We start from the raw sequence: 22,700 nt of genomic DNA on the forward strand, positions 1-22,700 counted from the left end.
GGTTGAGGTTGTTCATTGTATTTTCGAGCCCGATTTGAGCCCTCAAAGTACTTCCAGACAACGTGTTGTGATCTTTCAAAGACATAACAATAGAATGCAAGCATAATCTGCGCTCGTCAAAATGTCAGAATTTTACGAGCGAGTCGACACTGTTGAAAGAGCCGCTTGGAGCAACAAGCAGTGGCACGGCGAGGAGTATTTGAATGTTTTGTCTCCGTTGGGGTTAGCGTAGATTGTAATGACATTTATTGTGATGTGCATCTGCGCACGCTTCCTGGAACTCGTCTAATGAATCTGTTTTTCCTCTCTCACTCTCCCATTTTTTTTTCTGTGTGCAGCACTCTCAACAACAACAACATTACCCTCATCCCGCTGTCCAGCTTCAACCACATGCCCAAGTTGCGGACGCTGTAAGTAGAGTGCGCACACGCACACACACACACACACACACACACACGTAAAGGTGCATTATGGAAACCTTCGTGATGACATACAAACATCTTTAGCCCCTAATTTGAGTTCAGCCATGAAATTTTGCGCTTTGTAACAGAACTCGAGCTCTCAAAATGGGCCAAAAACGGGCTGCCTTTTGTCCACTTTGTAAGGTGACGACATGTTTTTCCACTCATAGTCATTCAATGTCATTCAAAAGAAAACTAACAGTCATATGGGCGCTAACCTTAATATTGATTTGTTGATCAAATTTTATTGTTGTACGAACAGTATCATAAGTCATGGGCTAATGATGTCATTTTTTTTTTTTTGATTTTTACGGAACCAGCGGTCAGAACCCTCAGTTGAACCTTTGCGGCTTACAGTAGAGCCCGGCAAATAGCGGTTCGACATTCACAGATTTGCGTTTGTTCACATCTTTTTGGGACCAATCCCCCCCACATTACTGACCTTTTTTGGGGGGGAGGGGGAGGGGGCGGGGGCAATTATAATGAGCGTGATTTATTGGTGGATTTTCGTTATTGGCGGTCAGGCCCAATCCCTGACAGTAGCAAGGGGGCGGGGGGGTCCACTGTACTATCAAGTATCAAGTACAACTTTATTGTCAAATGTGCTGTATGTGACCCTGTTGACTGAAAATGTAGACAGACAACAAGAAGAAACATCATTTTCTCAAGTTTATTGGTATTTTCATTGACTTTGTGACAGGCAACAATTTTAAGTTTCATTGACCATATGCTAGGCTTGTCGTGGTGCCTTTGTATAGCTTTGCGGTGAAATTGATTTGTTCCCCTGCGGAAATACCCCCCCTCCCCCACCCCGGCCTAACATACAGTGTATCAAAACCCACGCAACACCGTACAGACTCACCAAATCCATTTGTGCTTTATGACCATTTTTCGGCTCAAATTTGAATGGCAGCTCCCATCTCCCACCGATCGCAAAATGATCTTTCGTGTGTGTGTGTGTGTGTTCACGGCACTCCAAATCAACCGCGCAAAATTGGATTTCGGGCAGCGGCGCGGCAACAAGTTGGCGGCAGATTGAGTGGCGAATCACCAATATCCAATATCTTTTCATCAGAAGGCCTCGCGCGCCGCTACTGTTGTCTGTCAAAGCCGAGTGACGGAGTGACTGACTTCCTCCCGCTTCGGCTTCTTAGCCAACACCGTATGCATGTCAATACTCCGCTTCGGCTTCTCGTCCAGTCATTAGTCATGGTGTCTTCACTGTCATGTAGTTCCATGTGTGTGTGTGTGTGTGTGTGTGTGTGTGTGTGTGTGTGTGTGTGTGTGTGTGTGTGTGTGTGCGTGCGTGCGTGTGTGCGTGTGCGTGCGCAGAATTAAAGACATGCACTGTGTGCTTTTGGAAGAATCTGTATAGTGTGAGCAAGCAACAAAAAAGCTGCCAAAGCATCGGAGTTAGCATTGATGCTAATGGTGGTCCGATATGTCATCATTATCAAAGACTAAAGTTGCCAGAAGACGTGATCCTCTTTCAAAGCTGTTACGTATTGTGACTTTAGGTCACATTTTTATCTTTTTTGCAGCCACTTCTTGACTTGACATCTCATTCTATAATTTAAATAAACGACACTCACTAAATTCGTAGTTAACGGTCATAAAAATGTGCCCTTGTGGTTCGAGGACACACATGCGTGCACACGCTCACTTGGCCAAGAAACCAAAATTACTGGATGTCTCTCTCTCTCTCCGTCTCTCGCTCTCTCTCTTTCTCTCTCTCTCTCTCTCTCTCTCTCTCTCTCTCTCACTCACTCACACACACTTCAGGACAATTAAAAAGAAATACTGTGTGCTATATGTGAATACGTATACAAGTACACACAAACACACTTCTTGCCAAGTAATAAAAAATGTTGAATCTCTCTCTCTCTCTCTCTCTCATATACACGCACACACATTAAAACCTTCGTCACCACAAAACCTAAGCACAATTAAGCCAATAGAGCATCCTCAAATCCAGTGGGCACACCACACACACACACACACGCACCCACACACACACACACACAGCATTGTGCCTCATGTTTTAATCCTACTTGTCAGTAATTAAGGCTGGAGCCGGGGGTGGGCCGAGACGCGGCTATCTCCAGGCAGGGGTTTGACTATAAACTGGATTTATAATGGGAATGCGGTATTAAAACCCACTAGCCCCGCTGCTAGCATCAATGAGCCCATCTCTGTTCCATAACAGGGTTTGTCCTCGGCTTTATTACAAAGGGAGGCCTGTCTTGTGAAAGGCCAGATATCCCAGCCGGCATGTAATATGCTGACAAGACATCCAGCCATTTTTCCACCCTGCCACACCCCCCTCAGCTCCGCCTCACGACTCTTAAAGTGTCCACCCGCGGAGTCTCTCAGCTTTGTGGGGAAAAAATATCCCACCCACCAACGAACATTAGCTCGCCAGGAACTCATTTTGCACAGGATTTAGTGGCATAAGTGCCACTTAAGATGACAGACGCGTGATTGTCTCTTATGAACATTAGCTGCACATGATGCAAAGTATTAATTGGAAAAAATCCCACATCGGATTGATTTTTCGCATTGTGTTCCGTCTTGTTCATTCATGCAAAGTTACAGGAGATTCTCATTTCAAGCCTATGGTTGATTTTCCACCCAATAAGACTTGATATTGGCTGTGGATAACTAAACTATGCAGTAGTTCTAGAGATCACATTTAAAGCGACTACTTGAAGTAACTATTTAACCTCAGATTGAGATGCACCCTTTCAGGGACAGCGGTGACTACAGTGGACAGTTTATCATGTTGTCAGGTTATAGGGTGCATGAAAGGGTTAAGAGCCCCCCCTCTTTGTCAGATGGATGCGCAACATGGTCGCTCAGAAAGTTTGGGGGAGACATTTAATGCAAGTGTAAAAATTCATTTGGCTGCTTTGCATCCCTCACTTTCAGGCGTCTCCACTCCAATAACCTTCACTGCGACTGTCACCTGTCCTGGCTCTCTGATTGGTTGCGAGCGAGGCGCGGCTTGGCGCCCTTCACTCAGTGCATGGCCCCCGCCCACATGAGGGGCCTGAACGTTCCCGATGTACAGAAGAAGGATTTTGTCTGCAGTGGTGAGTTTGTGTGTGTGAGAGACCTCGTCATTGCTCCCATAACATGAGGAACAACTACATCCCATCTTTGTGTGAGAGACCTCGTCATTGCTCCCATAACATTAGGAACAACTGCATCCCATACAAGATGTTTTTTGTTTTGTTTTGTTTTATTAATCTACTGTTGGTCACTGTACAGTGGAACAAAGATTTACCTACTTTCAGATTTATTTTTAAATATATATATTGTTTTAATACCTGAATCAATTTTTTTGTTGTGGGGGGCGGGGGGGGGGGACGCAACCCCCATTTTTTACGAAAAAGCTTATTGATGGTTTGATTTAACGGTTTCAAATGATTTTGTCAAAGCATATTGTATTCATCTGAATCTAAAACTTGTTCAACATTTTTTGCTTCAAATTGACTTCTGTTTTGGAGAATTTATTTTAAGTTTTTCTGATTTATTTGTGTGTATTTATTTAGTTATTTAGATGGTGAATTTCTTTTCCTGGTTTTAAGAAATTTTGGGCGGAATTTAAATTGCTATCCCGAAAAATAGATTTTTTTTCAGATTTTTGATTTTTTTTGTTTTATCTGTTTTCTTTGGAAAATAAATTACTATCCCCCCCAAAAAAATTGTATGTATATATACTGTATATATCTATATACTGTATATATCTATATATATATATATAAGTATCCAAGGTCAAAAAAGTCAAAACACTCAAATGCATTATGTTGGGCTGAGCTGCACTCTTGACTTGAACAGCACAGGCACACCTCCTTGTCTCCATATAACAAGCTATTCCAATATTGCAGAGCTCGGACAGCTCAACATTAAGGTGTCTCTTCTCATGTGACAGTATGCAGAAAAGATTGTGTTCAGCCAAAAGGCGCATAGAAGAAAGGCTTTTCTTATCGCTTTTTAAAGGCGTCTGATTCAGCTCGCCGCTAATAGACAGTCAGGCGGCGTTCTCTTTATTAGCCTTTAGCCTCATTGCTTCTGCTTACACGGCCCCGATCAAGACTATTTGTGCTGGGTGTTCTTCTGTTGGACCTTTCTGCATTTATCATTGTTCTTTTTTTTTTTTGTTATTGTTTCATCTTTCCCTTTTTCCCTTTCCCTTTCATTTCCCTTTCTTCCAACTTTTTTAAAATTTACTAACACCAAAAATATTATGTTCGTATCCAAATTGGGTCACATGGGAGAAAAAAAACATCAGTACTGCCATATCGCAATTGCATTTTACTGGTCGGAGTGCTATATCTTGCAACTGCTTAACTTATTTTTATTTCAATTCCTTCATGTGATTGTACGTGTGTATCCAATGTATCTATTCGTCCCCAGGCCCCACCCAGATCGAGCCGAGGACGTGTGCACCCCTGGTGGCGGTGTGCCCGGCCAGCTGCACATGCAACAACAACATCGTGGACTGCCGCCGCAAAAGCCTGACCGAAATACCCGCCAACCTCCCAGAGGGCATCATAGAGATGTAAGGCTGCTGTTCACTTCAGGGGACATTTAGCTAATAGTCCTGATATAGTGTGTGGGTGGGTGGGTGGGTGGGTGTGTTTGTAAGTCTGCTGGGAGGTGTTTTCAACTCAATTTGAACTGTATTCAAGGAAAAAAAAAGCTTTTATTAAGTTGAAGTGAAAGTTAAACTTTTATTCGACTGCATTTTGTTCAGTCACTCAATGCAACACAAAAACACCCGTTGTCCTCATGTGGTTTGTATCTGTTCCAAACACCTGACAAGTCCAATATCAAAGCTGCTTAAAAAAGGTAAAAAATACATAAAGTTCGGTTTTTGTCTGCAAACCAAAATAATCAATGTATTGATAAATGAATAACTGTCAATCAAAGTTTAGCATTAATTTCCAAAGGCAGAATTTTTTTCCCCCCTCAAATTAGATCTAATTTATAGATGCAAAGTTCTGAGGATTAAAAAATAAATACCGTACATGAAAAAAATAATGCACACACTTTTAAAAGGAAATTAATGGAGGCAGAGGGAAGGGATCAGTACAAGGTGACAGACCTTGCATGGACTTGTCAAAACATCCATCTAGCCATCCATTTTCTGGACCGCTTTTTTCTCACAAGGGCCGCGGGGCATGCTGGAGCCTATCCCAGCTGTCTTCGGACAGTAGGTGTGGGACACCCTGAACTGGTTGACAGCCAATCGCAGGGCACACATAGACGAACCACCATCCGAGCTCACACTCACACCTCGGGACAAATTTGTAGTGTTCAATTAGCCTGCCATGCATGTTTTTGAGGTCGACGCGCTAACCACTTGACGACCAGGCCGCCCTTGTCGAAACAAGCAATGCAAAAAAAGAGCCCCCCCAAAAAAGGTTGAATTTATAGCTTTGATCCAAATTCACAGGAAGCTATATTTATAATTGTGGGACTCACTATAACAGTGGTTATGGGGAAAATATTGTTGCACTATTATGACTGAGACAATGAGATTTAGTGCAAATTCCTGCAATCGCAGTAAAAGTTTTTGTTCCAAAATAGTTTGAAAATTCCTCATATCAACTTCCTTTCTGAAATCATAGATTTCCAAACCTTCACTGGAAATGGTTGACCCTTTTTATCAACATAGCCAATGTTGTGTCCATTTAGCATAAGCCAAATGTTTCTTCTACTTTTTAGATGACTTGCATATCTTTCCCAATGCATCACTTGAGTCAATGTCAAATTTCTGCCTGCTGGCTGTATGGCTCACTGTCAAATGTGCGCGTACCGCAAGTGTGTGCACAACCAAATCGATGTTCTCCGTGTTTCACTCATCACCTAATCGTCACCTCAGCCTTATAGATTTTTTTTCTTTGTGCCTGTAAAGTGACTTGCATGTAATGCATCCGATTTTGTTAAGCCTTTAAGTGCCTTTGTTTCAACCTTGTGTCGCCTTCAGCAAGAGAATTTTGTTTAATAACTAGCGCTTGTGCATTGCCCTTATCAATATCTGAATTTCCTTTAATGATGGCAACGCCCTTGTATGAATTAGGTTGACAGTGATGCGTACAGCTCGTATCTGACCGAGCGGTGAAGGTTTGCAAGAGGTTGTGCACGCAGTGTATGTTGTTTTTTTCCCCCCATTAAGGTTTGTTTAAAGTCGCAAAGACGTCCGCCAACAATTTTAATGATCTCAAACAGGTTTTCTTCTCGCAAAGAAAAGTAACACTTTCATACACCAATAATGATAACCTGTAACCTGATCAGCTGTTCACCATCTGAACCGCTGTCCCTGAAAGAGTTAAACATGTTCAAAATTTGACGGCCATAAGAAAAACTGTTCGCGCCCAATAATAAACTGTTTGGGAATGCCTGGCGAACGTCTATGTGACTGTTTGCAACACTGAACGAACCCTGATAACATTCACTACGTGTGGACACACTCGCAATCCTTCGTCGTTCAGTCAGATATGGGCTTCCAATACTTTATTAAGGTGGAGATATGTGGAGAGTAGAACACTGACCAAGAAACAAACAAAGGAATTCTGTAAATTTAAAGTACCGCACCATATGTTTTGGACATAAATTTAAGATACAGGTATGTTTTGGGCGGCCCGGTAGTCGAGTGGTTAGCACGTCGGCTTCACAGTGCAGAGGTACCGGGTTCGATTCCAGCTCCGGCCTCCCTGTGTGGAGTTTGCATGTTCTCCCCGGGCCTGCGTGGGTTTTCTCCGGGTGCTCCGGTTTCCTCCCACATTCCATAAACATACATGTCAGGCTGATTGGACGCTCTAGATTGTCCCTAGGTGTGAGTGTGGGCGTGGATGGTTGTTCGTCTCTGTGTGCCCTGCGATTGGCTGGCAACTGATTCAGGGTGTCCCCCGCCTACTGCCCGGAGATGGCTGGGATAGGCTCCAGCACCCCCCGCGACCCTAGTGAGGATCAAGCGGTTCGGAAAATGGATGGATGGAGGTATGTTTTGATGGAAACCCAGTCCAGGAACATAAAATGCTTTCAGCCAGCATACACCCAAAAACATTTGTCAACAAAATCAATGACAAAAAAAAAACCAACAACAACAACACTTCATTTAAAATTGTTTACTATAAATATATATAATATTTAGGAGGAAAAAACACAATTCATGACACGTTCATTGCTAGAAATCCAAAACAAATGTCAAGGAAAACCTACTAGAACAGCTGCAATTAATCTGAGGTTAATCAGAGGCACTTGGGATGGCGGCAGGTGTGCTTAATCCCAGTGCTTTACATTTACCGAAATGTGAATGTTATCAAACAATTTAAAATGTTACACAGCATCAGCTAAATATCAGCAGACACAGAGCCACTTGGCTGGATATAAAAGTCTCTTTGAGTACAAATCAAGATTTTATCCTTTCCATGTCGCCTGGGCACCATACTTCAGAGTATCATTTTTTTAGTTTTTTTTTCTTTTCCAGCCTGATAAGTAAATCTGTCTTCAGTAGCATATGTGTTGTTGTACACATGTTCATCACAACTAAAAGACTTTTTTTGTCGAACACCCTGGGCAATTTAGTCATTAATATTTTTCTTGTCAAATGAAACAACGAGGCAACCTTCAACCGTAATGGCAAACACGTCCGCACGGATGGATGGATGCGAAAGGCACAGAGGTCAAGAACGGAACAGAGTGCGGGTTAAAGAGGAGGAGGATAAGAGGGTGTGGTGAGAGCCCATCCGTCATGGTGACGGCTGACCCTGGTCCTAGCCTTGGCTCCTCTCTTCACACATCCACAGGTTTTCCTCCTTCATCCTCCGGCTTCATGTCCTCCAAACAAGCAGGCATTAAGAATACATGAGCTGGATGCTTCTCGACCACAGTGTATTTTTCCAAACCAAGTGATGCGGTAATGCTGCCAGTGTAATCAGTCATGTGGAGAGGGAGAGGAGGGGGGTAGGGGTGTGGGAGGGGGAGATGTAGTACATTCGCATTTGGCTCTTGGCTTGAGAAAGTAGCGTGCGAAATGCTTTGTTTTTGCACAAAGTATATTTGGAAAACGAATATTAGCAGCGTCGGGCTATCCGGCGTGCCAACGTCTGCGTCATTATCGTCGAGGCTTGCCGTCCACAAACTACTGTGCACATGATGGTCTGCTTCCCGGGTTTGGATGACTGCTACCGCATTAAATGAACCATCCACTCTTCCTCTTCCCCGTTGGGGTGGCGCCTTTCCCAGCCGATTGTGAGATGAGACATGGGTCCACCCTGGACTGGTTGCAAGCCAATCGCAGGGCTCAGCTGTTGACCCAACAGTTGCATTCACACTGAGGGGATATTAGAGACTTCTAAAATGCATGTTTTTGAAATGTGGAGGTAAGCCAAAGTAACCATGAATAAACCGGTTTGTCTAACTGTTTTTCATGATCGATTTACTGAGTTGATTCAGTGCAGGGCACACCACTGCAAACTTCAACCACGATCAATAAACAAAAAAAACCCAGCCTAATCTACTACTTTTGGTGCAATTTATGAATTAAACGTCATTAGGTTGTGCAGGTGTACCAAATGAAATTTTCAGCTGTTAAATGCTACTCTCCGAAGGTTACTGTCAAACCAAACTTCAAATAAAAGAGAATCTACATGCTCTATTTAAAACAAACCATATCAATGTACCTGTTTAAAATGTTAGCTAGCTTAATGCTAACACATGATGTGATACACCATAGGCTAACAAATAGCATCTACGAGGTGGTGGTGTTGTACTGCTTAAAACAATGGGTGTTTGAACGCAAACAGGGCGGCTATGCATGTAGACAGATATGAAATTATCACAGGAATATATTCTTTATTCTCTGCTAAAATCTAACTGAATGTTGTCTCTCTCTTATTTGTGTCTTTGCAGTCGTCTGGAGCAGAACTTGATCAAAAGCGTCCCGCCCGGAGCTTTTTCTTCCTACAAGAAGCTCAAGAGGATGTAAGTCTGCCCATACTGGATTGTGAAAATTTAGTTGAAATTCTTCTCACAACATGCAGGAATAGATTCCAATACTCATGGATTGCATCAGTACGTAACGCCATATAAACACACAAAAAAATGTGATGAACATCCTAAATTTAAACAGTTGACTCAATATAAGACAGCTGTCTCCACGATACTACAATTTAGTTTTTAAAAAAAATCTGTTGATTCAAGGTACCGTTGAAGCATTTTTTTCCCTCAAATTAAAAATAGTTTAATTCATTTGTATTGATTTTTGAATCATGTTTCTCATTACATGATTTATTATAAAAAGATAACCACCAGAAGTGCTACCATTGTCACTTCCTGTCCCAAGACTTTTGCCCACATATGGTCCCCTTCCTTCTCATGCTAATGTCCACCGATAACATCACAACTGACATTTGCAAGGACGTGAGGTCGTCACTCAGCCGCTCAATCATCCTCCAGCATCGGGGGCGTTCCATAATAAATCTGGCTTCATGGATGTGAACGACGTGCGCTTAACATGCCGCCACGTGGGCTTTTCCCCTCGCTCTTTTTCACTCTTTGCCTCACGTCCGCCGCATTTCATCCCATCTGCCTGTCCATCATCCACCACCTCATTTACTTACATCGACTTCCTCGTTTTCTCCTTACCAAGGCGCCTTCCCTTGACCTCTGCTGATGTATACTGTCGCCGACAGTTCGAGGACATCTGTATCACTAATGCACTAACTTCCCCCTCTCTCTTCTGCTCCCACAGAGACTTGAGTAAGAACCAGATTTCTGACATCGCCTCCGATGCCTTCAGCGGCCTACGCTCGCTCACCTCCCTGTAAGTGTCTGGCATGCACATGAACGCAATTGGCGAAGTCAGAGCCGCCCAAGGCTTTCAATGCTAAACAGTATCAGGACTTCTGATCTATATCAGAAATTCTAATATTGGTTCATGAAATAGTAATCATGTATTCCTAAAACGTTATACTCTTCGTTTTGTTGTGTTTTTTCTCGGCTGCACTGCTTCCAGTTTATGTATGTGGATCGTATATATTTTTTGTCCAATCACATTCCAGGCTTTGTGTTGCCATGTCAATCTAGTCTGCCCTGCACCTTGACAATTAATAGTCACCCATGTAACTAAAACTATGTTCGCAATGGGACTGTCAATCAAACAAATTTTCCCCAGAGGGCCAGCTACCTGGTTCACAATGACATCAGCATTAATCCGTCCTCTTGATTGGTTGGTAAGTGCAAGGCAAGTTTGGCTAGCAAAACACATCTGTAGCATTCTGCACAAATGCATATACTTGCGTGTGACATCTTGGTGGCAAGGAGCTATGGTGAGGTGAGGACAGGAGCTTCATTTAGTCCGGCCATAGCCTCATTTCGTATAAACCCTTTCAGGGACAGCGGTTACTACAGTGGACGTTATCAGGTTACAGGGTGCATGAAAGGGTTAAAAAAAATCTTTATCTTTTGCCATCTATAGGCCCTTAATTGATTGTAGATTTTTCTTGTCATGACGTTTTCTTTTTTTTTTTTTTTACATATTAAGTTGCATTTATAGATGTTGATTGATTCAGTGGTTTTTTTTTTTGGTTGTTTTAGTCAAATGGTTTCTATTATACGACGTGGTCGTATTGGTATTGAGAGGTGGATTAAGTCGACCCAGGTATCGAATGTGCATTCCGTCACTTGGTGAAGTAATTGCATTTCCACTCATTTAGCAAATCCAAATATTGTGTCTGACACCCGAAGGGACACACACACACTTTGATTTGTGTGGCCCAATTTGTGCATGTAATCACCCAGTGTGTGTGTTGTTTGCGTGTCTCAAAGAGGGCCGAGTGTGATAAGAACATGAAGGACAGTTTAATTTGAATCAATCCGCAACGTGAAAACGAGACAGACAGACGGACAAGGAAGGGCGGACAAGGTGAAGGCTCTGTAGGGTGTTACTTGGGACACTCGCACACACACACGCACGCACGCACGCACACACACACACGCACACACACACACACACACACACACACATGGAGACATTAAGATGTGGCCTCTGTCAGTGCAGGCAAGCTGAGGCGTGATGGGGCAAAAATTGAAATCACTCGAGTGGAGTGAATGGTGGGTCGCGGGTCCAGCAGGGATAGAGCACGCCACATCAAGCGCAGATTTGGATCATCGAACGAGATAAAACAATGGCCGCAGTGAGAAAATACGAAATAGATTTCAGATGAACCAGGTCTTAAAATCTGCATCTCTTAATTGTTATTGGTTTTGTTGTGTATGCATTCAGATTGTGATCAAGGTCCATCGGGTGTCATTATTAATACAAGAAAACGGTGAACGCTGTGTGCTGTACTGTTGTAGCATCATCCCACAGCTGTTTTTTGACCCTTTATTGTGGCTAATGATGTGGCCATAACATTAGGAACATTTCTAATTGCAAGCCTTATCTCCACTATAGTGCTCTATATGTAGCGATGAACGTTTTGACAGTATCAATCGCAACAAAGCTCTTTTTTTTGTTGACTCTGTGGTTGGATAAATTTTGTGTTCTGATAGAGAATACCTGAAATGGGGACTTGGAAGGCAGTTAATTGTGCACTTGATTATTTTTGCAAATAAGGGCAGACTGTAATTTTTTTTTAAACCTTCCTGCATGCAAATGATTTGATCCAGACTGACTGGCAGGTGGTCAACGACAAAAAAAACCAATAAAATAAAAAAACAGAAGCAGCACGTGAGCTATAAGTGAGGTCTCAAAGGTATGGAAATACCTCCAGTCTGCTTCACATCTCCACATTTTGCTATTGTTCTTAAGCAAACAATTCTAAATGAAGCAGCTGCTGCGATTCACAAAGGTATAAAAAAACATTGCCAAAATATGACATTTCTAATTACAACCCTTCCTAACATGTGGCTGGCTCAGCGTCGGCCAATGTATTGTTTTCGAAAAGTGAATGCTGAAACCATCCAACCACATGGTGTACACGTTCCCCTCATAAAATAAAACTCAATTGACTTAATTCATACGACAGTATGTAGTAAATTGGTTTTCCCACGAGGATACTCTATTGTTTTTGTTCTAGTAGCACCATTCATACAAACAATGAATGTTTTTCCACGTCATAAGCTAAATGATGTCACTGGTGACTGTCCCATGCAGGGTGTTGTATGGCAACAAGATCACTGAGCTGCCGAAAGGATTATTTGACGGCCTGGTGTCCCTGCAGCTACTGTAAGTACTCTACTCGGTATACATGCGTCACCATCACGAATAAGAAAGATTATGAGCCAAAACAGATGACAGATCATGACCAAGAAAAAAAAAAAAAAACAACATTGATTGAAAATGTCTTTATATCTGTCCTCCGTGGTGTGTGTCAACAATGAACAATGCTAATGATGCAATTTGACGAAATAACACAAGTCAGCTTCTCATGAATTCTTGTGGGGGTGACATTCAAAACTGCGGCACCGTTGCAGGATGTGGTCAAAATAAATAAAGAATTCAGTGTAAGTGTGACATATGGTCCTTGCAAACGCTGCAGTCCACCAGCAGAAACTCTTAATGTTCTGGGCCTTTTCCCCCATAAAGTGAAGTCAAGCAAAGACAACGAGGATGAGCAAAATTCCAGCCGGTAATTTTTCTGCACATTTGCTTGTGATCACTGGGGTAGAGATAAAGGTTATATTCCCCGTTATTCCGTCTTTTACCTTTCTTTAACACCTTAACAATGCAATCCTGCCATTAAAGATGACAATTCTCACAGAGCATGCAGGTAAATGTGAAATTTCTTAAATCTTTGCTTGTTTCAGCCTCCTGAATGCCAACAAGATCAACTGTCTTCGCGTCAACACCTTCCAGGACTTGCACAATCTCAACCTGCTCTCACTATACGACAACAAGTTACAAACCATCAGCAAGGGACTTTTCACACCACTGCGCTCCATTAAAACTCTGTAAGTACTTACACATTCTTAGTTTAAAAAAAAAAAAAAAAAACATTTCTATAAGGAGTGGACATCATATACAGTATTTGGGCACGAAGAATATTCTCAAATTAAAATTAAACTCCAGAAGAACTTTTTTTAAAAGCTTGAGAACATTAAAAATACAAAGGCTCATCAGAAATATGGCCATGCATCTAATTTTCTTGACTTTGTGAAGCAGCACCAGCTATGTGAAAGCACACCTGGGTGAAGTTTGTGTGACAGGGACAAGTGAATGAGTCTGAAATTCGCTGGGAAGGCATCAATCAGTCAAGCTGTTAACAATGATTGACGTAAGATTATCCAATGAACGTGCAAGGCCTGAAATGCTAGTCAGTCACTGTTCAGTCCCTACCAAGTAGGAGGGCCGGCATGGATTGTTTTTCAGTTAATTTCCATTGATAAAATTATGCAAATAATGATAATGAATACACATATGACTTTACAATCGCAATCGGATGCTATTTTAGGTCAGGAAAATGCACGTAAATTTGGATGTCCTTCACTTTCGAAGAAGTACACTGCTTTGTACTCTTGTAATGTTTTCATATTTCCATTTCATAATCAGTGCATTGTAGTTACTTTTCAACGAGGTTGAATTTGTTGTTCTAAAATTGCCGATGACATCTCTGAGAGGAAGCATGTTTAGTGCAAAAGAGCATGGCCTCTAAGATTGACCCTTGAGGGACACCGAAGGGAAGGTTGACAGACTTTGGTTTACAGGGGCCAACAAGAACAGCAGGAAAATTCCTATTTGATAAATGGAATATGAACCAGTATAGGGCATCTACATCAAAATGCAAATTCTCAGATCCCGGTATACCAAATGAACTGTTCAAGTAAATGAGCCCAAACACAGTAATTTGTGTTTTATTACAATGTTTGGCAGTTCCTCACAAATTGGCATGGACTCTTGAAGTCCTGGCGGTTGACTGAAGCAGAGTCACCAGGCATCAGTACAAAGAAAGCACATAGTGACAAATGTGTTCTCTTCACCACAGTCATCTGGCCCAGAATCCCTTTATGTGCGACTGTCACCTGAAGTGGCTGGCCGACTTTCTGTTCGACAACCCCATCGAGACCAGTGGGGCGCGCTGCAGCCACCCCAGAAGGCTGGCCAACAAGCGCATCAGCCAAGTCAAAGGCAAGAAGTTTCGTTGCACAGGTAAGGGCACACAATAACAACATCAAGAAAATAAGAGTTCAAATACTTTGTGATCGTAGTTAATAGATTTTGTAGAGGATTTTTTGGTATTTTGTCGTCAAGTATATTTTGCCGGTTTCTGTGCTTTACTTTTGAGTATTTGTCTGATGAGTTTGGACTTTTACTCCTTACATTCAAAAACCATCTGCTCTTTCGACTGCTTGATCAAAAACTTTTGTTCTTTTTTGTTTTGTTTTATCAACCTTCACAGATTGACGCCACAACTTAAGGAAGGCATAAATAAGGAAATGACAATTCAACCGCTGTTTAGATCTTAATTTAAAATGGAATTATTGGGGCCTTAGGAGACGGAAAAAAGTACTTAAGAGAACCGTTTGATGTTGCTGGTTGTCAGAATGATTTGCGAATTTGTTATGCCAGCCTACAAACCATCAGCTTCTACCATTAAAAAATTCTAATTCTCTCAGAAACACATGCAAGTAAGGTAAATGTTTATTGCTGTTTTTATTTGTTTTTGCAACGTTAGCGGCGCTATGAATGGATGGATGGATGGATGGACGTATGCACATATAAGATTCCATATTATATATATTTTTTTACCTAAGTATAGTGTCTGTCGAGAGATGATTCAACCTCAATGCTGAGTGTTACAGTCTTTTTACAGTCTTTTCTTTCTCGCAACATTCAGTGTTATGGCCTTTAATAATATTTTATATGTTTTAGGACAAAAACCTTTGTATTGTTTTTAATGAAAACCACGACACTACTGCTATACTACTGCCTTTTGGTCATGGTAGCGGTACTTGGAGAGCCAAGATTTGTTTTTTTTCGGTGGTACACTTATTTAAAGAAATAATGCCGGAGCCTATAATAACGCCTCAAACTGGTTCTGGCTGTCCTCTCCTTGCACATCCTCTTCCTCCCTGAACATTTCTGGACCTGACCACTATTCTCTCTTCCCACTCTGTTTGCACCCTTGCCCCTTTTGCCGCCCTACCCACCCCAACCCTGCCTCCTGTGTGGACCTGCGCTCTGATTGGCTCGTGCAGCTGTCTCTTGTGCTTGATCTAACCATGTGGCCCCGCCTGCTGTGGCATCACATGGTTCCGTCAAGCGCCAGGGACCGCCTGGCACATGCTCGCCTGCGTCTACCGGCCAATCACGTGACTCGGATTCTTAACTCGTTACTCGGATTCTTAATCTCAATGTTGTAATAAAACATGTCGTGTATATATATGACTGTGACATGAATGCCCCGTTTGCACACCATGATACCTACTCGGCTCCATACACTACCTGATCTTGATGCCTAATATCAGCAAAACCAGACATTATTTTGCAACTAAGATTAAATATCTCATATCAAGGCAAAATATGACAAGATATTTCTTCTACCATTCTTTATTCACATCAGCAGTTATCCTATGCAATTGCGTTCAGAATTTTCTTTGCAACAAACACGGTTGGCGAATATTTGGCAAACGGCGCATTCACTAAACTTCGCCACAAGTCGCAAATGTTTGCCCCTCAGTGCAATAGGGGTTTCAGTGTCTACTTTTCTGCAGCAGCCCGTTTTCCTTCCTCATCTCGAATGGAAAAATTTGTTTGTTATTGGATGTCAGTTTGTCATGTTTTGACTGTAGTGTGGATATTTAGGGAATCGAAGAAGTAGAGCCAGTGCAGCGCAGTGAAAAAGCTGCTGGGAATTTTCAGTGTTTTAAACTTTCATTTTTGTTTAAATTTGGTTTTATATCTTGGGAAGCATTTTTTTTTTAATTATTGAAAGCCAACAGTTGAAGAATTTAATAAATTCAAGTCATTTAATAATTTGTTCTCTTTAAATGACTGCACTGCGTATTATTAAATGAAGTAATGGCAAAATAAATGGAACCGACCAAAGATTGGAACTTTCACAAAGAAAAAAGAGGTAGATAGTAGCAAGAGTACGTTAATTGCCACTTTGTACTTTTAATTATTGCGCCACATGTCTGCTGAGATTTGAGCTCTGCCACACACCTGCTCCAGCTACAAAATGGTTGCACAGCAGCGCTTCAGTGGCTAGCATGGCTCAGCCCAGTGCCCCTTTTAAAACCTCTGAACCTTCGTCTGTTGCCATTAAAGTAACAACTAACGAGCTTTCTGTGTTCTTTAAAAAAAAAAAAAAAAAAGGATCTCTTCAACAGTTTTCCTTACTTTCTTCCTTATAACAACTGGCATGGTTTGTGGTAGCCCAGAGACTTTATTAAAATTAAATTATTCCACTCATGGCCCGACTCGAGCGAACTTTATCATGCTGATTGAAAATGTAACATTAAAGTGTGCAAGTTGTTAATTAGAAAGTAGAAATTCTGTATGAAAGTAGAAATTCCAAGTAAAGAAATGGAGAGGACCATGCAGCTGGTTAATAATACCATGTGCCCACTGTAGCTGTCATTCATCTGATGGTGCAGTTTTATAGTCACTTTTTGTTGCTCGCTCCCTTGTTGACAGGTCAAGAGGACTACCGCAGCCGTCTGAGCGGTGAGTGTTTCCAGGACCTGGTTTGTCCTGAGAAATGCCGCTGCGAGGGCACCGTGGTGGACTGCTCCAATCTGAAACTGACCCGCATTCCCTCACACATCCCGGAACACACTACTGATCTGTAAGTCACATGTATGTTTGCAACACAATGTCTTGCATTGTTTTCTAAATATATTACGATATTATTATTCTTATTATAATCAAAACCTTATGTGCCATAGAAAAAAACAAGGGCTCAGAATCTGAATCAGCACAAAAATTAATGCAGAAAAGTTTACTTCCATCCCTGATTAAAAAAAATTTAAAATACTGGTTGACCGATGTAATTATAGCAAAAATGTCCAAATATTTTCCTCTTTGTTAATTCATTTCAGGGCGGCCCGGTAGCCGAGTAGTTAGCACGTTGACTTCACAGTGCAGAGATACCAAGTTCAATTCCAGCTCCGGCCTTCCTGTGTGGAGTTTGCATGTTCTCCCCGTACCTGTGTGGGTTTTCTCCATGTCCTCCGGTTTCCTCCCACATTCCAAAAACATGCATGGCAGGCTGATTGAACTCTCTAAAATTGTCCCTAGGTGTGAATGTGAGCGTGGATGGTTGTTTGTCTCTGTGTGCCCTGCGATTGGCTGGCAACCGATTCAGGGTGACCCGCCTACTGCCCGAAGACAGCTGTGATAGGCTCCAGCACCCCCCGCGACCCTAGTGAGGATAAAGCGGTTCAGAAAATCAATGAAAAATGAAAATAATTCATTTCATGAATGAGCTTTGAAGATTTATTTGGAAAATATTCATTTTGGTGTTGCTGTTTGGCTGTATAGTAGAAAAAGGGTCAGTCATTTGGGAATTTTACATTATTACACAATACTTAGCGATTTTTTTTTTTTTTTGTTCTCCAAAAATACTCAATATATATATATTTTTAAATGAATACTTGATGATGGGCTGGCAATCATTTCAGGGCTACTACCCGAAGAGAGTTGGGATAGGCTTGAGGGCACCCGCGGCCCTCAGCAGTTCGGAAAGTTATGTGGATGGAATAAAACTAATATTAAATCTAATAAAAACTAAACTAAAATAAAGCCATTTTTGAAAAAAAAATAGGAAACCCACTCTAAATACAAATTCAAACTAACAGAAATAAATGCACAAATAAATAAATTGAAAAAAAAATAAAAACTAACAACAATGTAAATGGTCAAACCTACGTCAAAAACATACAGTATATTGTACACCGGACCTAACTAGAATCCATACTTTCCAATAACTTTGATGTGACAGTCGTCCCTGCCAACATGGCTGCCACATTGGCATGCTTTTTAGCTTGCTCGAATCTCCTCTTAGTCTGGTTATCTATGACGAGAGAGCAACAAAAGCAGTGACCAGTCTGTTGATGGTGCCACGGCACCATTTACTGGTGTTTTGATCAAGTGTGGCCAATCTAGACCTAACAGACTTTGAAAGGCACAGTACTCGGGGTCGGCTTGCGTGGACCGGACAGTAATTTTTTGTCCGTTAAATCGAGGTTCCTTCCATTCTATTTAGAAACAAATTTCTGGATTCACTTTCCTGGGTATTTAATATCCACAGCACACTTTTACAAAGGCACACCCCTCTGCAGGAATACATCAACACGAAACTTCCCCAATCTTGCCGTGTCGCTATCTTTATCTTTCATTCCTTTTTTTTTTAACTTCCATGTTAAAAAAGAAAAAAACCTTCTCATTGATGTGTTCCGTCTGCCTCCAAGACCCCAAAGGAGCCATCATGATATCCGTCATCTCTCGCACTCGCATACAGAACAGTCCCTTGTATCCTTTTTTAGCAGTGATAAATGGGGTAGCACAGAGAGAGCAATATGCAACAGGGATATCCTGATTACATTATGAGAAGGCTTAAAGTATTGTGGCTCTGTCTTCAGCTTCTACTGGAGGCTGATAGGGGATTATTATAATAAGACAGGACCAAGACGGCGACCTGCTCAGTATTCAGCCAAGCTGTTCAACATAAAGAATGACATGAAATGTAAGGACGTCGAAGCAATATGTGATGAAGTCGAGTCCTTAGAGCTGCACATAAAGGGAACAACTGGTTGCCACAAAGCACAGTGATGCAGAGAATTTCTAATATTGATGAAAAAAAATGCAGGATACGAGACAAAGGCAAAATAGTTTGGAGTGGAACCCCCTGCTGGATCAAGAATACAAATGAATGCTGAATACACAGAACCTTCACGGAAGTGTTGTCTCTATCATTCAGAATCAAGTAGCTCTTCAAAAATAACATGATGAATAATTTCAAGCAGAGGACAGTTTTTTCATACATTTGAAAAAAAGAAATTGGCCAAGTACAGGAAACAATGTAAAAGTCATACATACAGTACATGAATATATAAATGATCAGCATAAATAGAGGTGGACTTTGGAGGGAGAAACTTGGTTGATGCAGACAGTAAGGAGAGAAAAGAAGCAACAATAAAACAGGCCAAAATCCAGATCTCAAGAAAGAGAGAACCAAAATTTCAGATTTGTCCATGGAAGTAATTTACAAAAAAAAAAAAAATAAATGTTTGCTGTCTTCTGTGTTCAGTAAGTACTCCAAAAAGTGCATTTTCAACAGTTAGAAAGATCTTTTTCTAAAGTAATATTTACCACAAAAAAATGACACTGGAATCGTGTCCAATCTGTCCAATAATGCTGCTTCCTCAAAATCGACTCATCTCAGAAATTTGACACGCGTACGTATTCCATGTGTCCAAAGCACATTCTTTTCCATAACATGGCTTCCCACCCTTAAAAGCATCCACAAAAACTAATGGCTTTTATAACCTGCCTCATTAATGTATTATTGACGATTCTTCTTCCCACCTGCCACAACTGTAAAGAATTTATTGGTGAGAATAGTTTCTCTTTGAATACACTCACCTAATTTATAGTGTGATTAAGGTGCCTTACATACCTATATGCAGCAAATTATTACCTCAGTTATGTTCAACTGGCAAACTAAACAGACAAGCATGCGCAACGTTGGCTCTTTTAATAGCCTTTTAGTAAAAATAGCCTCAATAAAACAGATGTTTCGTTTTGCCTGGGCTTTGGACATTGTGGGTATTGATGACCCCATAGAAGTGATTCATTGTTTTCTCCTCGTATTTTTTCACCCTCTGCTTTAAATTAGCAACATCACTTCTCTTGTCTTGTTAACATTTGAAGGGTTACTAAAGACCTTGTAGGATGGCACGGTGGTCAATTTGTTAGCACTTTTGACAGTTAGTGCAGAAGAGCAGTGTTTGATTCCGGCTTCAGCTTTCCAATGTAAAGTTTGCATGTTCTTCCCATTCTTGCGCGTGGGTTTTATCCTGGTAATCCGGTTTCCACCCACATTCCAAAAAACATGCGTGGTAGGTTAATGGAACACTCTGAATTGCCCCTCCTTGTGATTCTGAGCACAAATGTGTGCCCTGTGATCGGCTGGCAACCGATTCAGGGTGTCCCCCGCCTACTGTCTGAAGACAGCTGGGATAGGCTCCAGCATGCCCATGACCTTTGTGAGGATAAGTGAATTAGAAAATGGATGGATGGATAAAAGGGCGGCCCGGTAGTCCAGTGGTTAGCACGTTGACTTCACAGTGCAGAGGTACCGGGTTCAATTCCAGCTCCAGCCTCCCTGTGTGGAGTTTGCATGTTCTCCCCGGGCCTTTTCTCCGGGTACTCCGGTTTCCTCCCACATTCCAAAAACATGCATGGCAGGCTGAGTGGTCACTCTAAATTGTCCCTAGGTGTGGGTGTGGGCGTGCATGGTTGTTCGTCTCTGTGTGCCCTGCGATTGGCTGGCAACCAATTCGGGGTGTCCCCTGCCTACTGCCCGAAGACAGCTGGGATAGGCTCCAGCACCCCCCGCGACCCAAGTGAGGATAATGCGGTTCGGAAGATGAATGAATGAATGAATGGATGGATAAAGGTTTGTTTGTGTTGACTTTGAAAGGTTTGAGTATGTGACTGAACTGCCCATCTGACCATCTAAATGTGTCCTTTTCACTGTGCAGGCGGCTCAACGACAATGAGATTGCCCTATTGGAGGCGACCGGGATGTTCAAGAAGCTGCCAAACTTGAGGAAAATGTACGTATGAGTCATTGTGCCTAAAAATGATCTCACAAGTCTTCTTAGAGTTATTTCAGTGTACACCGGCGTACTAAAACATGGGTAGACAATGTGTCACGTTATATCGATGTGTACTAGTAGTTGTGAAAAAAGGTGTACTTTAACTTCAGTTTGATATACTGTACCCCTTCTTGCATTGCGAATTTCTCCATTGTGAGACAAATAAAGGTTTTCTTATCTTATTGCTACTCAGAGTAGCCACGTAAACTAGCAACTGATGCTAACTCCTGCCATGAGCTCTTCCAACTGCCAGCCTCTCCAGACATACAGTACAACACCAGCCAACGAAATAACGTCTATTGGACTATATAGGTGATTTGCAGCATGCGTATTACAAACTTTGTATATTTAAGTGCTATCACACTCAAGAAATGCAAGATATGTCGATTTTTCTGCATTAAAATTTCTCTTGCTTCTGTATTCTACAGCGTATTTACTCAGCGATATGCACAGAAAGTCAGAAATATATTCCTAGAACAGGTCAAATTCTCAATAATAACTTTTATATCCTGTGGGGATTTTTTTTGTACATTTTGACGGATGTTCTGTCTATCATAAGCAACTTTAAAATTAGATGATATATTGTGGCTGTCAACAACCATGCATCTCTGGTATTATCTGATAGAAGAGGAGGTCTTGCCTACTAAGCAACAGACGACTATTTTCCTTCTCTGGTCCGTTCACACCTTGACGTGTGTAACGGCAGCAGTGTGATAATTCTCAAGGTCCCCGCAACTTGCTCTACATATATATGTTTGTTAAGGCAGCTACATGCACGGAGCAATGTTATCTGTCTAGTTCAGAGGACGGCTCATTATTATGTAAATGAGGTGGCTGTTTCCTGCCGACCGTTTCAACATTTGTTCCAACGGTATTCCTCTATACAGAGCTGGCATATGCTGATTTCTTTCGGTGTGTTCTCACAAGAATATACTAGGAATTTGTTCGACAAAATTGAGCATGAATAAAACATTGTTCGCACCAGTTGGGACATTAGGTACTGTCCAATACAAATGTGTGCTTTCACAAAAGTTATAATATTTAGTTGGGACTGACGCGGTCAGAGATTTATTCATTTAATAACAACACAGTGGTGCCGTATGATACGAGTGACTAAATTTAGGAGTTTTCTAAGGGCACGCCGTCATTTGGATGATTATTTTGCTGCGACTTGCTAGCAAAAATTAGAGGGAAAAAATTGCTTTATGGTGCCAGTGAATTCCACTCAACATAAGCAGTTTGGCAGAGTATGCGCAATTTTTCAAAGAGCAGACATCAAGCTGAATTACGTTATGCATTCATAACAAACACATGCTTTTTCACTTTAAGTCTGCTATCTTAATGCTAACATAGAGTGGGAAACACCGTAGACTGGCTAACAAATGTATGTGGTGGTGTTTT

The 22,700-nt window shown here is 41.6% G+C and overlaps 1 protein-coding gene across 1 annotated transcript in view; it reads left to right on the forward strand.

Annotated features, from left to right (window-relative positions):
* slit3 (slit homolog 3 (Drosophila)) overlaps positions 1–22,700 on the forward strand; it is a 232,868-nt gene that overhangs the window by 149,836 nt on the left and 60,332 nt on the right. Inside the window, exons 7-16 of the mRNA XM_086100527.1 lie at positions 339–410; positions 3,390–3,553; positions 4,881–5,025; positions 9,384–9,455; positions 10,225–10,296; positions 12,631–12,702; positions 13,284–13,427; positions 14,459–14,622; positions 17,113–17,263; positions 21,183–21,257. Coding sequence (XP_085956653.1) covers positions 339–410; positions 3,390–3,553; positions 4,881–5,025; positions 9,384–9,455; positions 10,225–10,296; positions 12,631–12,702; positions 13,284–13,427; positions 14,459–14,622; positions 17,113–17,263; positions 21,183–21,257 — 1,131 coding nt within the window. The remainder of the gene's footprint in view (positions 1–338; positions 411–3,389; positions 3,554–4,880; positions 5,026–9,383; positions 9,456–10,224; positions 10,297–12,630; positions 12,703–13,283; positions 13,428–14,458; positions 14,623–17,112; positions 17,264–21,182; positions 21,258–22,700) is intronic.

Source organism: Hippocampus guttulatus, chromosome 2 (genome assembly GCF_054856545.1).
Source record: "Hippocampus guttulatus isolate MCC_2025c chromosome 2, RoL_Hgut_1.0, whole genome shotgun sequence".
NCBI classification, from domain to species: Eukaryota; Metazoa; Chordata; class Actinopteri; order Syngnathiformes; family Syngnathidae; genus Hippocampus; species Hippocampus guttulatus.